General features: G+C 41.7%; 1 protein-coding gene across 1 annotated transcript; it reads left to right on the forward strand.

Moving 5' to 3' along the window:
- The first annotated feature begins 6,525 nt into the window (after positions 1–6,525).
- Positions 6,526–16,734, forward strand: LOC115359121 (ATP-dependent RNA helicase DDX19B). Its single transcript, XM_030051462.1, has 12 exons — positions 6,526–6,782; positions 7,202–7,241; positions 7,339–7,422; positions 7,602–7,737; positions 8,620–8,712; positions 10,103–10,205; positions 11,019–11,133; positions 12,340–12,517; positions 12,810–13,047; positions 13,274–13,436; positions 13,976–14,167; positions 14,396–16,734. Exons 1-12 carry the CDS (start codon positions 6,726–6,728, stop codon positions 14,455–14,457), a joined length of 1,461 nt encoding a protein of 486 aa, XP_029907322.1. The 5' UTR covers positions 6,526–6,725; the 3' UTR covers positions 14,458–16,734.
- Positions 16,735–17,128: the final 394 nt, after the last annotated feature.

Consider the following 17,128-nt stretch of genomic DNA (forward strand, 5'->3'; position numbering starts at 1 on the left):
GCTCCTCTCTCTCTCTCTCTCTCTCTCTCTCTCTCTCTCTCATGCTTTCTCTTGTAGACAGAAAACAAGTGCTGCATCACCATTTTAATTCTGGCGTGGGTGTGCAGGTCTTTTTTTCTTGCAAGGGATGCATGGAGCAAGCGGTGAGGAGCAGGCGTAGACTGAAGGATCACGCATGGGTGTGAATCTTAATAACTTCTAGGAGCAGGAAGTGGAAGCTGAGGTCTGGGGAGAATCCGCCCTTAATCTCCCTCTCCCTCTCTCCTTGTCTCTCTCTCCCTCTCTCTCCTATGGACCATGTAGCCATGCTCTGTTTACAGGATTTGCCTCCCTTTGATTCAGATTAATTAGCTGACGACGGATGGCTGAGGACCCGAGTGCCTCCGTGCGAGACACACACACACACACACACACACACACACACACACACACACACACATACACAGAGAGGAAACAGTTTGGAACTGCGCGTGCTTTCAGCGCTGCATAGTTTCACACATGTGCTGTTGCTGCTGTCACTACGCAGCACCACAGCAAGGAGTTACAGCCAAAACAGGATGATGGCCATATTGTAAATGCATGTGTGAGTCTGAGGTAACATCTTTTTTCTTTTTTTTTTCAGATATTCCTGATGTCGCGTTATCAGGTCCTGGCCCAGCCCCTCAAGTGGCAGATCAGGGCTTCTGTCACTAGTGGGGTGGGGGGGGGGGGTGGGGGGGGGTGGGGGGGGGGGGTGCACCGAAGATTAAATTCACTGATTCATGCCTTTACTTATTCCTGTCATGGGGTGGGGGGCTATCCCAGCATGCACTAAGTGTAAGGCAGGTACTGACAATAGCATAAATAAAGATGTTTTGCATTATCACTGTTTACTCTAGTAGCTTTTATTCATTTTTGCAGTTTCATGAGCAGCACCATTCCACCAGAAAACACAGGCGAGGCAAGGAAAGTTTATTTGAAGAGCACCTTCCAAACATAAGGCAATTCAAAGTGCTTTACATAATATTTAAGTTTTAAGACAAAAAAAAAACAAGATTTAAAGTACACAATTGAATAGAATGGGGAAAGAATGAAGTAAATTAGATAGAATAAGAAAAAAAAAAGGTATAGTCAGTTACAGTTACAGTGCATAATTTAATAAAAGGCAGCGGCAAGCAGAAAAGTTTTAAGCTTCAATTTTAAAGACCCCAGACTGCAGAAACTAAAAGCTGCTTCACCATGTTGTGTTTCGACCCCAGGCATAGTAACCAAACTCATCCCAGATGATCTGAGGGGTCTGGATGGTTCATAACATATCAGCAGATCAGCAGAGGTTTGTGCTTCCAAGCATTTGCCCTGCTGAAGGGTCCTTGAGCAAGGCACTGAATGTCTCCCAGCTCCATGGGTGTGGCTGATCTCTGACCGCCTGGTGGAGGGGGAGAATTTCCCAACTGATCAAACCACAACTAGCTTTTTCTTTTCCTTTATTATTGTTTTATTCAGTGTAAGGCACGTGCAATTTTTCTTATTGCATGCTCTGATACCAGACGTTGTTTACCAGATATAAGCCTGCTTAAGACCCTGAAAGGTCAGAGCCTGCCATTCCTATTATCATTTTTGTCACTGCACAGCCTAAATCAGCCAATACTCTATTAGTAGTGCCTCACATGGATTCACAGATAAATATGAAAAGCATAAAAAGAGAGGTTACCCATGTCGAGCTACATATCTCAATATAGCCACATCATTTTTGCTTTCATGTACAATGACATATATTCATGAGCATGAAGCAGAGAGAGATAGTAGTACAGTCTTCTGTTGCGTATTCATGGGTTGACTGTTTATCTTTCTTTGACTGTTCACACATATAACCTATTTCTAGTCTAACCACTGTACTTTGATATGCTTTCTGTCATATTCAGTGCTTAAAATGAGTCCTTATGTGGCAATACAAAGTCCTTCTCTCTGTCTCTTCCAAATTCTCTGGAGACCTTAAACCTTACTTTTACTCTTTTAGTTGCCATGGATACCTCCAGCGAGGCAGCCGATTGGAGGCAACAGTAAACTCAGGCTCTTTCAAGCCTTCGACAAATTTGTCTCCAAACTGACGATCTAGGAGTCTCCCTCTGTTCTCTCTCTTTCACACGCATGCACACACACACACACACACACACACACACACACACACACACACACACACACATAGGGACTCATTGTCTCACATGCTTGCACATACTCTCGCTCTCATATATGCACCTACATTCTGTACATGTTGGTACACTCACTTCACTTATACATTTACACACACACACACACACACACACACACAAGAGGCATTGACCGTCAGATGACAGCGGAACAGAGATCAATGTAATCTTCTTCAGCACAATCCAAAGCCACTGTCATCATCTATCTATCTATCCCAGTGGAACAGGGGAGAGGTGTGAAATCAATTCTGCATTCAATTAAGGAGCAGCCAGTCACAGCGGTTTGGCTCCAGAGGTGACCCCGAGTGCTACTCCGTGGTCCTTAATGGAGGCCAGCTCTAGTTAATAGCCTGGTTTCCACTATAAACTGGGCCAAACGGGGCTACCCAAGGCTCACTCATTATCTACACCCTGCACCGCCTCCCCGCCAACTGTGCCAGCAGCCATGCTTGCATAGATTTCACTGCAGGGCTGTGGCAATAGACGCAAAAGTTTTCACCTACAGCCACAGTGTCTGTTTTCTGCTCTGTGTTATGCATACACGCAGCTGGCTTTAGTCCTGGCCCTTCAGTAGAAAAGCACCAATTGTAGAGCAAAAGATTGTTGGCGCTCCTGGGAATATGAAGTGTCCGATTCCTCTCAAGCCTCTGCAAGTATCACATGCAGGGTCCTTCACAAACCCACTCTTCTAAAAGCATTTCCAAAAGATCAGCTTTGTTTGCATGGATAAAAATGGAACAAAGACCATCTATACTTACTTAGCTTCACTGACTTGCAACCATTGACCTTGCAGAGGTGGTTTAATGAGTATACACTGACTCCATGTTTCACCTTAAAGTTGGAGGGATTTAAAACCCTGAAATGGTTGAGGTCGGTCAACGACATCCACTGTGCATATCTATGCAGACCATGTTGACTCAAATTGAATCTATATGAAACACGGACTGTATGGATTCAACCATTTTGTGACTGCTGGGATGTTGCACAAATTGGGGATTGCTTCTAAACACACATGCAGCTCAAAATGGGACAATTCACGCCTTACAAAGAAATTATTATTATTATTATTATTATTATTATTAATTTTTTTGCCTTTGCTCCTTTTATCTTCTTTCTCAGTACATGTTGGCTACTGTTTGATAAAGCTGATAGCACCAGAGCACAGCATGAGAGGAGTTCATTAACATAGGTACAGAAAACCTCTTCAACTCCGCTGCTCCCATGGGTGGCTTTGTCTTTACAAATACATGCTGTGCTGCTGAGCTTTGTTCAAACCCACAAAATATCATCTAAAATTCTAGAGGATACACCAAGGTTTGCAAAGATACCAAACATGCCCTGCTGAATTGTAGGGAAGTGTGTATAAAATGATGCTCAAAACCATCTTTTCTATTTGATGTAAATGGTGCAGCCAGAAACCAATGGCATTTTGAGTTTAATTATGTCCCTCAGTATAAGCATGATGTATCTTCAGTGAAGCACTGCAGCCAGCAGATACAGAATATAGGCCTGCATGTGACACTGTAGGCCTATTGTTTGTTTGATGCTGCTGCCAATAGGTAGATTATCTTACCTTCAGCAAGCAAAATAAATAAAGAAGAGACTGACTCATAACTTAGTTCTTAATGCTTGATCTCTCCTCATGATTTCAACAATGGTCATAATAATGACCCTATATTAGCATCAACCACTTCAAATAAGTTCATACAACAGCAATGACCCCTTTTGTTCCTTTACATTTGATACTGCTATTGTGAAAACACAAAGAGGTGGCTTTTACTCTAAACTGCTCACATGCTTGACACTGAGGTTTCTCTTAATAACCTCCTAATTTAACAGCTGAATCATCCTCAGTCATGCCAAAGTAGCTGCAGCCTCTGTTTTCAATATGCAGGGCCCTGTGTAGAATGATGCCATCATTCCACTCAGAGGTAAACATTTGGAAAGGGGTTCATCTAAAACAAGTGATGTGTGTTTATCTCAATGAGTCACGAATCAGGGGGAAAGTGGAGCTGCTACTCTTTATATTGGCAGGGGCTGGGTGTTACTTCAATTTTCCGCCTATAGGCAGCTTTACTGGAGTGATATAAAGCTGTGTACTTTGAAACTATCAAATTTGCATTCAAGGTAACTACGGGGACTTTGTTAAAAAATTGAGCATTATTTTTATAATCCTGGATGGTTCTATTTGGATTTGTGCACACGAACAAGTCTCTTCTGCACAGCTGAGACAGTGCGGTAATTCAAAGTGTCCTGTGGGCAGCTGTAGCTACTGGTGCTGGCAAGGTGTAGAAAAACAATGTCCAAGATCACCTGCTTATCTGAGCTGCATTATTGTGCTAAAAGATGAGTCTGACAGAGCAGCAGTGTGAAACATGACATTTTTGCGTCACCTGTTTTTTTTGCACCTACATCTTTCACAGCTAATTTAAGTGGGTGATTGTTTTCGGGTGTCTGATATAAACCTCATCCTAAGTGGAAATAACCCAGCTTCTCTTGTTTTCACTGAATCCTTTTCAAACATGATACATAAAACTTTCAACATTCAACTTTGGTGGCCATGGCTGCTGGTGAGGGATCTTGATCACATCATTGAGAGATAAAGCCTGAGGCAGTTTCGCTGACACTAAATGAGAAACATGGGATGATTTTGTCGACACCGGGGAGCAGAGCACACATGAGAACAGTTACTATTCAATAATTTTTGTTCTGCGTACCTGTGAGCGTCATGATAATGTAAAGCTCAACTGGCTGTTAAAGTTAAAATTGTCATTACATGTGGACAGATTGTGTTTCCATTTCAGTGGTGAATCTCTGCCTTGTCTCTCAGGTTTCTACCCAGGATACGATGTTCGCCAATACAAACTGTAGGAATATGTGAATTCAGTCCATAGTGAACTTTCGCTTTTTTGTTTCGCTTATTCAAGACACCACACATAAATACAAAGATATGTAGTCACTGTGGATAAGAACCTCTGCTGAATGCCAAATAATGCAAAGGGTGATTGGTAGATTATATTGGTAGATTCTCTGCAGTCTCAACAGCAAAAAGCCACATGATTTTTTTTCTTTTTTTCTTTCTTAATTGGATTCAAACCACATTAGTATATGCTATTCAAACCGCATTTCTCGACATGTAACCTGGGTGGCTCACCTGGTAGGGCATGTACCATACTCGATTAAAGCTTGATGCAGTGATGGAGGTTCAACACCGGCCCAGGCCCTTTGCTGCATGTCATCCCCTGTCTTTCCTGTATCTATCGAACAAAGCAGAAAAGCCACAAAAAGATTGGCTCTGAGAAGCAGCAACAAATCTGAGAGGCTGTCTCTGCTATCATCAGTGCTGATGTCTGCAGCAAATAGTTTCAGCATCATGACTGGACCGTGCCCATGTAGAGCAAGAGAAAAATCAATGACAAAACGTCTATTTTGTTACCTTGAACTGGTTGTAAACAAAACAACTGTCATGTAGTGGTCAGTGTAGGCACATATGTGTTGCTACTAGGGTTGATATGTGAGCAAATGTAGGTTCAGACTTAAATAAATCAGATCTTGACACCTTTAACTTGAGGTTTGCACAGTCAGTCTAAACACAGAATTTGAGAATCACATTGGATTTGCCCTGCAGGGTGAACAAAGCCTCTGATGCATCTGATTCAGTACTGTATCATCTCACGGGACAGGCCCTCTCTTGTTTCGAGTCTCCTTAAAGTACGGGGTGCACAGATCAGGCAAATGCAGCAGCATCTTGGGAACAGGGCCGCACGGTCAGTATGATAAAAGCTGTGTGTGTGTTCAGTTTTTTAAGTTCTTTGTAGGTAGGGCTGGGTTACATTCCCACATGGTTTAGTGTTGATTCATATTGTTCTGTCTGGTAGGCTGCTGTTGTGAATTGCTGTTGTAACTGTTTTATGAACGTGTGTGTTCCTATGTCCTTCTATATTTTTTCATGCGCTGGCTGTGACAAAGAGAACAATAAATTAAACGAAAAAACAAACGCTTCATCCCTTTTTCCCCCCAAAAATGGTATGCGCCTGATTATGGAGTAATACTTTTCAACTTATCACCACATCAGCCTGCTCTGCAGCTATGATGATCTCTGATTATAATGTAGAAGGTCTATTTGGCGCCACCTACAGGCGCAGGGGATTAATGACTTCTGATATTCAATTTCCGCGCTGTTGAATCTTAACCATGGACTGCAACGACCCAAACAACTATTTTCAAAAAAGGACGTTTTGCAACAACTTAAATTAAACTGGTTGTGTAAACAGGTGTTTTAAACAACATTTCCACACGCGACTCGCTCTGAAACCCCGCAGGTTGGGAACTATCGTCACGATAGGAACTATTCTGAGGTTTCCACAGCTACCCAGCCGGAAGTCTGAGCGGTCGTACAGGTGCCCAAAGTCGGTTTCGACACGCCATTGTGTAAGGTAGTTAGCCCAACGTTACCCGCATATTAACTCTTAGCTAGGTCTCCTAGCTGAGGTATCCTGTTGTCAAACACACTAGACCTACCGAAGAAACGCCGCCGTGATGGCTACGGACTCCTGGGCCCTGGCAGTGGACGAGCAAGAAGCCGCGGCCGAATCGGTGAGCAGCGCGAGCTAACGCGAACCCTAGCGTGCTCAGTGAATGACTTGGCCTGTTGTGTTACTTTTGTGATGATTGTTGGCTACTCAGAGGTATTTATGTTGGTTAAAGCTGATGTTAGACCATCCTTGGTGGCTCTTTGCCCTGCCGTAGCAGCTCTGATAGTCTGGCATCATGACCGGGACCGAGCCGCCGGCCGGAGCCCCGGTTAGCTAACGGTTACTGGGTCTGAGCAGGGATGCTGCGTGCCCACACGGCTCACATGCACTAGCTTTAGCTCTCAGCTAGTTAGCTAATGATGCAAGATGCTCCAAAATAGCCCCCCTGCTCTGTGAACCAGTCCCGGCAGTCATCCGATGCAGAGCTTTATTTGGTCAAGCAAACAAGCCCTGAAATCTGTCATATCTCGCTCTCCACAGATCGGTAATCTGCAGATTAAAGACAAACCAGAGGAAAATGGTAAGTGCCAATGCTGCAAAGTCAGATTCAGGTTAAAATTGAATATTTAGAGAACCTGCAATCATAGTAACATTGATGATATGAATGTTACTTACAGGCACAAACGCAACAGATGCAAGCAGTGCAGCTGCAAAGACAGCAGGAGACGGGGACAACAAGGCTTCAGAGGAGGATGAAAAAGGTGGGCACTGTTGGGGATTGTGACAGTGTGACGGGAGCACATTTCCAGTTGGCTCAGCACATGTTTTCATCCCGTGGTGACAGACTTGGTTGGCCTATTTGTCAGCCTGTTGCACAGCACTGTTGTCATTTCAGTCTTAATAGACTAATTGGTTTCTGGAAAATCATTTGTTTCCCCAGAGGACAAAGCGGCCCAGTCTCTGTTGAACAAGTTGATCCGCAGTAATCTTGTCAACACCACTAACCAAGTAGAGGTTCTTCAGAAGGATCCTAACTCTCCTCTGTACTCTGTCAAGTCTTTTGAGGAATTACGACTGTAAGTGACTGTCCATCTTTTCCTTTTTTGATGCCTGGCACTAGTTTGGTGTATTTCTTAATTTTGCTGAGCATTATGGTTGCATTACATTGACATAGTGATTATTTTGCTGATTACTGCATTTACAATATACTGTAACTTGGAATACAATACACAGTTCACATACACAATTCTCTACACTTGGATTTTATTGCAAACAAATATTTTTAAACAAACAACCAAACAAAAAACATGTTGTAGCATATTAATTGGTGTTTGAGTGCAGCAATGTTTGTATAATGTTAATTTTGATTTCCAGGCCAGAGATTTTGCTCACAACTCATATCCCTTGTTTAGGAGTCCATTTGAGTTGTTCTGATCAAATAGGCTAATTGCAGCTTCTTTTGCTACATTTGTATTGCAATTTTTATCAATTTAAGTTTATTATTAGTGTCGTTTCTATTAGTGTAGGGCATTACTTAAATTTTCATTTAATTAGAGATCATTTTGTAGAACAAAAAGTCACAAATTTGAGTCTTTACTGTCAAAGATCCAGCAAGACACTGGACCCTTTCTGCTACAGAATTACTGCTCCTCAGCTATTTTTAAGGCGTGTGTGTATTTTACATGTATGCATCTGTCAGGGGTGTATGCAAAAGAAAATAAATCTGATTATGTTACCAAAGGAAGGGTGAAACAGTTGAGTTCAGTAGCTGAAAAAAGTGTGTTTATTCACCACAGTCTCATTTACCTGCATCTCAGTCTGTTTGCTGTGATGGGTGACCCACACCAAAATGTGTGTGTCTGGGAAACATTGCATCCTCTTTAAAATAATGATCAGGTTTTGATTTATTGTTTTCCTTTTCAGAAATTGTGATATGTCCTCTTCTCTCTTCTTTGCAGTAAACCTCAGCTGCTTCAGGGTGTGTACGGGTTGGGCTTCAACCGGCCTTCCAAAATCCAAGAGACTGCCTTACCTATGATGCTGGCAGAACCGTGAGTAGACAGTCTAATGCCAGTCGTATACTGCGCCCAAAACCACATATCATGGACTACATACTTAATAAGTGTACTAGTATTCAACATAGTTTTGTATGTGAATAAAGGGTATGTAGCTTTCACGCGTCACTTCTTGTAAGCCCCTTGCCACTTGAAGATGCTGTAACCATGGTAACTTGTGCTAACCTCGACCGGCATCCAAACTAACTGACAGCAAGCATAACCATGATGTACTTCTTGAGGTTTTTGTTCACTTTGTGGGAGTACTGAGGGTGTTAGGAAATACAAGCCGCAGGCGACCTCATTCTGTAACTCACGGGCATGTTCGTCACCAGTTAATAAGTACCTAGTTCGGTGGGTACCGCTGTGCAGAGGTGCTAACATTGCTGTGATTTATTTCTGATGTCACAGTTAGTTTCTACTAAAAGTTACTACACAGCATTTTATGGTACTTATGCCAGCATAATGCCCAAAAAAATCTCGCATACTATTTTAGCACACTAAATGGCATAATATCATGTAATTCTGACACAGCCATAGTGCTGTTGTGTCTCTTCTGTTCTGTAAATATGTGAATAAGAAACTCTGAGTCTCACAGAAAAGTCTGAAATACCGTTTTCTTTCCAGAAATATAAACATTTAAAAAAAACAACCAATCTCATTATAAAGCTGAACCTCTATGCACAAATGATGTTTTTGGTGGTACAGGGTCTGTTCTCTGCAGCTCTCCCTGTATGAATCCAAACAGCATGCTAAAGGTTCACCCAAAAATGCAATCAGCCCCCCAGGGTTATACAGAGCAGAACCCAGCAGACACACATCACTGAGATGTGGAATATACATAATGCACAAGGCAAAGAGTCATCATCACAAGTATCATTAATAAGACAACAGAACAGGAGGCGGCTGGGGCGGTGGAGGGAGAAGAATAACCAGAATAAAGCAGATGGCAGCAGCACAGGCAGTCAGCAGCAGCACAGGCAGGTTGGCACTGCCAAGAAGAATGAGGTGTTGGCATAAAGTGTCTTGCTGAGGTGTCTGACATGATTGGTGATTGCTGGATCAGCTCATCATGTGGCAAGCATGACAGGTGTGTCTTGCCTAAAAAAGCTTTAAAGTTTCACTTTCACAGCTGTTTTTTAAGCAGTCGTCAGGACAATATACCTTTGTTTCAAAACTCCAGCTTGTAATTCAGGTCCACAGAACACAATATAACCAAGGCTTTCAGATGTTAATGTCTCAAACATTTACTTGCCAGGGATGTTATTGATTTATCTGCCAAAGACAAACTTTACTGGCATTTAATTATTCTGAGGTGTTTATTTTGGACCCTGTCTGCAAATGTTTGACCCATCATGCCTGCTCTCCAATGTCCTGTTCCATCTAGTCCACAGAATCTGATCGCCCAGTCACAATCAGGAACAGGGAAAACGGCTGCCTTTGTCCTGGCCATGCTCAGCCACGTAGACCCCAACAACAAATACCCCCAGGTTGGTTTTCACACTTCCCTCTGCTCCGACTGTCTAGTACACAGTTTAAAAATTTTCTGTCAGAAGTATCACTATAATATCTTTCAACCTCTCCTCACTTAGAGCTACTGTATATGACTGGTTTTATTTAAAGTCTTGTTGCAGCAGGTTTAAATAACATAATGACACAGTCAGCTCTTTTGTATTTGTTAGTATCTAAATTGACACGCCCCATCAGAGACCTCCATCCCACAAGGTTTTTATCACCTGAATGAAAGGAGTCAGTACTTACCACCAGTTAGGGCCCAGAATTGGACCAATTCCATGTGAGAGAACTTATTCTTAAAAATGATTCAAGACGTACTCAACTATTTAACACTTGATTTGATGGATAAAACGTGTTTTTTTTTTTTTTTTTTTTTTTTTTTTTTTTACATATAGTACATTTGAAAACAAATTTATGAAATGTGAATTATATGGGACCTTGTATGATTTTGTTCTTTTGCCAAGCATTTGTCACACTATGGGGAAAATTTTGTATTGTTCATTAATTCATTCAGTCATTCAATCTTGGGAAATGCAGACAGTTCTAATGTGCAGTTTTTTAGGACGAATGTTGAATTTAATTTTGTGTAAAGTGTCTTTTGAAGGAAAAATAACTAGAATTCAGGTATCAGTTTGCCTCTATATTACTACATCACGTACTTGCACAACCAGGCAGTTGAAGGAAGAGCATATTGTAATTTGCCATGACAGGCTTAGAAAACATAAATAGCCGTGCAGTTTACTCAGCCCTAAATGTTGTCCTCCACTTTCTTTCCTTCTGTCTCTCAGTGCCTGTGTGTGTCACCTACCTATGAGCTGGCGCTTCAGACTGGCAAGGTGATCGAGCAGATGGGAAAGCACTATCCAGAAGTCAAACTGGTTTACGCCATCAGAGGCAACAAGTGTAAGGCTCCTCTGCTGTCTACATTCCTACATCCTCCACACTGTGAAAATAGATGGACATGATGTGTTGGAGTTTCTGTGGCTGCAGTCCCGTGAAGGGCACAGTTTATATCCACTTACTCCCAGCAAAAGCACATTTTAGCTTGTTTTATGGTTGGTCAACTTTTTTATGATGTCTGCTCTGTCAACTTCATTGTATTTGGAGCCAGGCTGTGCTGCCTTCAAATGCCACTGGCAGTTACAAGTTGAACACACCTGAATGACTCAACCCAGTGAGAAATACTACTGGGAAAGTCAGGATGCTGTAGTATTTGTTAAGATGTGACATTTGAGGGGTGGAGAGCACTGTGTTAGTAAAATTGAAGTGTTTTATGTCACTACTTGTTATTGTTTGGCATTCAAGGTAAGTTATTATTCCTATTGTCAGGTTGTTTAACTGTTATTTGTGACAGTTTTTTTTTTTTAACAAACTAACTGGATTGTAATTATTTCCTATATTCTGCTGTTACACAACAAAGTAGCATTGTGCAGCAAACAACCGCCAAAGAAACTACTTCTGTTGCATGGTCTGTTTGGTCCATTTCTGACCAAAAACACTTCAATGTGTAGCATAATAAGATTTCTAATCCTAAAACTACACATTTCTGAGGAGCATTTGAAAACAGCTATGAAGCATCAGGCTATTTAACTAACCCATTTTAACCCCCGTCTCTTAAAAGATTGTATTAGCCATTGAGACTTTTTGCCGCGTTTTTCTCCTGCAAGCAGCGGGTGGCTCTCCCCCATTCCGCCTGCAGGAGAAAAGCTGCCTCCTCCAGCTCCCGCTGCGGTATAGCTGCTGTGATGAGACTGTTTTCCTGCCACGTCCTGCTCACTGCCCCGGGATGGTAGCATTACTCTGATGTTACCGTTTTGTTGTTTGTGAAACTGCACGCACGACAACTTCTGGGTAGCTGCTTTATTCTTCCCAAACACTAATCAGACTTTGTCTGTTTGTGTAACTTGCAGTTTGTATTGTTTTGCCATTTGATTTGCAGTGTGTTTTTTGCTAGCTGTTTTCTGTTGTAGTGCTGTGGTACTGCACTTAATCAAGTCTTAAAACTAGTGATCCCAGTGATAGCTGCAAATGGGCTACTGTACTTCTTAGAAAACTTTAACTTAGCTTTGAAAAGCTAAATGACTTTTTTGTTTCTTGTGCCTCTTCTAGTGCAGCGGGGCATGAAGCTGCAGGAGCAGATTGTCATTGGCACACCAGGCACCATGCTGGACTGGTGCTCCAAGTTCAAGTTTATTGATCCCAAGAAGATCAAGGTGTTTGTGCTGGATGAGGCGGACGTCATGATTGCTACACAAGGTCACCAGGACCAGAGTATCCGCATCCAGAGGTCAGAAAACAAGAAATAAACATGCAGAGAGCTGCACTCCAATTCAACTTATATATGAGAAATAGAGTTATGCAAATAGCTCAAAAATATTCCTGAGACAAGCTATGGCTTCTTGAAAGCTGCATGATGTTGTGAACTATCCTTAAAATATGACAAGTGTGGTCTTATTTTGTAAATCAGTTTTCTCATGTTGAGTAGGAATCTAGGGGCACACATCTTCACACATACCACTTTACCTTCACCAAATCCCACAGACTTCCCAACTTGCTGTCTTTTCCTCTGTGCCACGCAGGATGTTGCCTAAAAACTGCCAGATGCTGCTGTTCTCAGCCACGTTTGAAGAGTCTGTGTGGCACTTTGCCCAGCGCATCGTGCCGGACCCCAACATCATCAAGTTGAAGCGAGAGGAGGAGACGTTGGATACGATCAAACAGTACTACGTGTTGTGCAACAGCAAGGAGGAGAAGTTCCACGCCCTCTGCAACATCTACGGAGCCATCACCATCGCCCAGGCCATGATCTTCTGCCATGTGAGTTCACAGAGAAGGCCTGATCTTGCCCCCTCCCAAATTTGTAACCCTTGTCTTCTGACACAGAAGACCATTTCAGAAGACTTCCATTATCTTAAGGTTTTCTTTTGCCATGACCCTACCAGAGCATCCTGTGATGTTGTATTTGTTTCCCAGCCTGCCGGTTGAGAAATGCTGGTCTCATCAGTGAAGTTTAGTTGTTGAACCCCTTCTCTCTGTGGCCCAGACAAGGAAGACGGCAGGCTGGCTGGCAGGAGAGCTTTCCAGAGAGGGCCACCAGGTGGCGCTGCTCAGTGGAGAAATGCAGGTGGAGCAGAGGGCTGCTGTCATCGAACGCTTCAGGGATGGCAAGGAGAAGGTCCTGGTCACCACAAACGTTTGTGCACGAGGTATGCTTTATGTACACACACAAAGGTAGATTTAATATCCTCTCATCATATGACTTGCATTCATTAGCACCCCCCCTCTAACAGAGTTCATAAAAAAACAATTTCATGCACAAGACTGTCACATAGGGCAGGTCATGTGTGGCACAACATAATGGATGGATTTAAAAGTAAGAGATGTCAAAAGTACAAGCACCCAGGAGGCTCAAGGAATGCAACATAAAAAAAAAATAATTTTGTAATATGTGAAGGTACTTTATTTAATGCACTAATGATAATGTGTTACATTTTCAAGGATCTGAGATAATCACACAAAAGGAAAATTATTTTACCCCGTGTGCTAATAATACTTTTATAGAAAATCCTATTTTATTTATACAAGGAAGATTATTTTAGGTCAGTGCATTTAAAACACTGGAAGGGACTGCGATGTTTCAACATAAATATATTACCATGTTGCAAAATTGAATATCTAACAATAATGTGCATGTTTTTTTGTTTTTATAACTATCTACCTTTTTCCCCACTTCTCTTGTACCCAGGTATCGATGTTGAGCAGGTTTCGGTGGTGATCAATTTTGACCTTCCAGTGGACAAGGATGGAAACCCCGACAACGAGACGTACCTGCACAGGATCGGCCGCACAGGTCGATTTGGCAAAAGGGGCCTGGCCATCAACATGGTCGACAGCAAGTTCAGCATGAACATCCTCAACAGGATCCAAGACCATTTCAGTAAGCCCAACAGCAACTTACACACACACACACACACACACACACACACACACACACACACACACACAAGCACGCACGCAGACGCTATTTTCTGACACGATTCTTTGTGGTACCCTGTCAGTAAGCTTAACGGTCCAGAGCAGATGTATCTGTTGACTAGTGACTTTTGCACAAAATGCCAGCCCTCTAATTGAACCATGTCATTTTCTGTGGTCTCTGCTTCTACAGATAAGAAAATTGAAAAACTAGACACAGATGATCTGGATGAAATAGAGAAAATCGCCAGCTAAAGAGAACTGCGTGATCGCATGACGGACACCAACCCAACTCCCCCTCCCCTCCACCCTCTACAAGGACTGTACGCTCCTACAGTGTTTAACGCTTTTATTTTTTTAGTCGTCAGAGAAAAGAGCAAAGCCACAAAAACACAGCATATGTTTACACGTGGACGTCTTCTCTCAGACAGGTGTTTTTTAAGTCTCTGGAACATACCCTGTTTCACTCTTTGTACTTCTCTAAATAAAGTCTATAATGTTATCGCTGTGTATCGTAATGCTGCAAAAGCGGGCGTAGTTGGATATGTTTTACTGTACACATATGAATTTACAAACACTTATCGCCGCTTGCTGTAGTGGTGGCATGATACAAGCTTAATGTCCTCAGAGATTTTAATGTTTGTGTTAAATACTCATTAATTACAGGAGCCCAAACCTGAAAAGGACTACTTTTATGTGCCACAAAGTTGCTAGTTTCAAAGAAAAATAGGAACCTATTATAACTGAATGTAACTATATCTTGCAAGCATTTAGTCTGCTCTATTGTGATTACCAAAACTCAGAGTACAAAGGGTGAAGTTGGGTATGCTGCACCAAGTGGTAGATTTAATCATTAAGATTACATTGTTGAGATGGTGATGGTTGGGTGTCAAGGGTCTATGCAAACTTATCAACCTGTGATAACTGCTATCAGATACTATCAACCTTTATTCACAACGACAGACAGAAAATTTAATCCACAGATAACCTCAGTTTTAGCATCAGGGTTTGTAGTCAAATGCCAAATAGGCTAGAGTGAAAGTAGACTACTAATTCCAAGTCATGGACATTTAGATATTATCACGTTCAGTCAGTATCAAAATCATTGGCCAACCATGCATCATCTCACAAACATGTTGTTATTGTTTATCATTTTAAAAACTATTATGGCCATTATGTTTTATGACTGATTTTGGTGCCACTACTGAGCAGCAATCATTTGTGTTTTTTTCCATTGTTTCTTAAAACATCATTTTATTCAAAATGTGGCCATTAAGGTCTGATGTGATCAGTTTCCCTTGTGTCTCACTGTCCCACACAATCTTTTGAATCAGGGTCTCCATTTTGGCTTCTGTTCAGCTATGTCATTCACCCAGGCTGTGCTGCCATTATTATGGGTTGTGAGGTGAAAAATTACGCAATGCCTTCCTCAAGTGCATTTATTAATCGTATATATATGATTTTGTTATTAATATTCAAAGACATTGGGCTTAACATTCTGACTAACACTTGAAATTTTGATCATATATTGAATTATGGGCGTCTTTAGGATGTGTGAATTATCCACCTTGTTGAAACCAAATGCTGATTTGACTTGAGGACCATTCGCACCTATGCCAATCAGATTCACTGTGTTACTCCAACATGGTCACATGGATAGAAAACTTGTACTTGTGTACATATTTAAAACATTAGGTCAAAGAAAGTGTGTGGCTGAATGATAGACTGCTTGTCACTTCTAAGAAGTGCAAAAACATTCCTTTTTGAGGTTCAATTTTGATAGATGCAGCACTTCATGATCACGGTGAGCCTAAATCAATAAACTTCGCATTAACGGGTGACTGTACAAAATTAAGGAAACTGTGATGGCTTGTGCAATCCATTAATGTACTGGAACATTAAGGGCAATGATTGGTCAATCTGAACCTTCAAACTTTATCTGGCTCTCACTGGCATTGAGAAACGTGCTAGTGCGGATTTAAATGGACTGCTGATGGACAACTTGCTGACATCACTCAGTGAGCAGAAGCAGCCAAATTATGAGCAAGTGAGAATGCGCTGAAAATGAACAGAATAGTGAACATGTCCGTGAAGTCTCTGGAGTACAGAAGCAGTGTATGCAGTTTCATTTGGACATTTGGATGTATACTTTATCAGTGGGAGTGTGTTCTGAGTGCACTTTGTTGATCCATAATGTAATACCACTGTATATGAGAGCCATGGATGCACACAGCAGCTTTGGCTACAGGACTCAACACTCCTCTCCACATGTTGTCTACCTTATTCGATACATATATTCTACCAAAAAAGAAAAGAAAAAAAAAAAAAAAACGCTCATAAATGTACACATAAGAGTAATGATGTGTAATCAGGTTTTAAAGCAAGTTGTCTTGCAATATGAAGTTCTTGCATAGACGTGACAGGTTCAAGGTGTGTGGCATTCTGTAGCTGAGCTGCGTTCATGGACACAGTCATGTTATTTCTGAAGTATGTTGAATTAAAAGAACACATAGATGTTCATCTGTACTTGGTGAACGTAGTCTCATGCTTGTTTGTGTATTACAAGTACGCAGCTAGAGCCGTGAGAGGAAAAAACAATACCCAGAGAGGCCGGTAATGACTCCATGACAGTGGCTTTGAGAGGCTTTGCCACCGGCTGCATTGAAAAACACAAGGTTCCTACATCCTACGTCCAGAAGTGCTGAAAAGTCTCAAAGGGAAAAAAGTTGTGATAAAGTGAAATTTTACTGAATTATCTCATGTCACAAAAGCTGTAGTTATCTCCAAAACGGTCTGTACTTCCCTGCTGGAGAAAAAAAAAAGCACTGAAAAACAAACTGACTTTTTAAAAACATTTGAAATTTGAAACAGGGACAAAAACATTCAAACTTCACCAATGCAAAGATGTGGAAACCCTGAAAAAAAT

The sequence above is a fragment of the Myripristis murdjan genome, chromosome 5 (genome assembly GCF_902150065.1).
Source record: "Myripristis murdjan chromosome 5, fMyrMur1.1, whole genome shotgun sequence".
NCBI classification, from domain to species: Eukaryota; Metazoa; Chordata; class Actinopteri; order Holocentriformes; family Holocentridae; genus Myripristis; species Myripristis murdjan.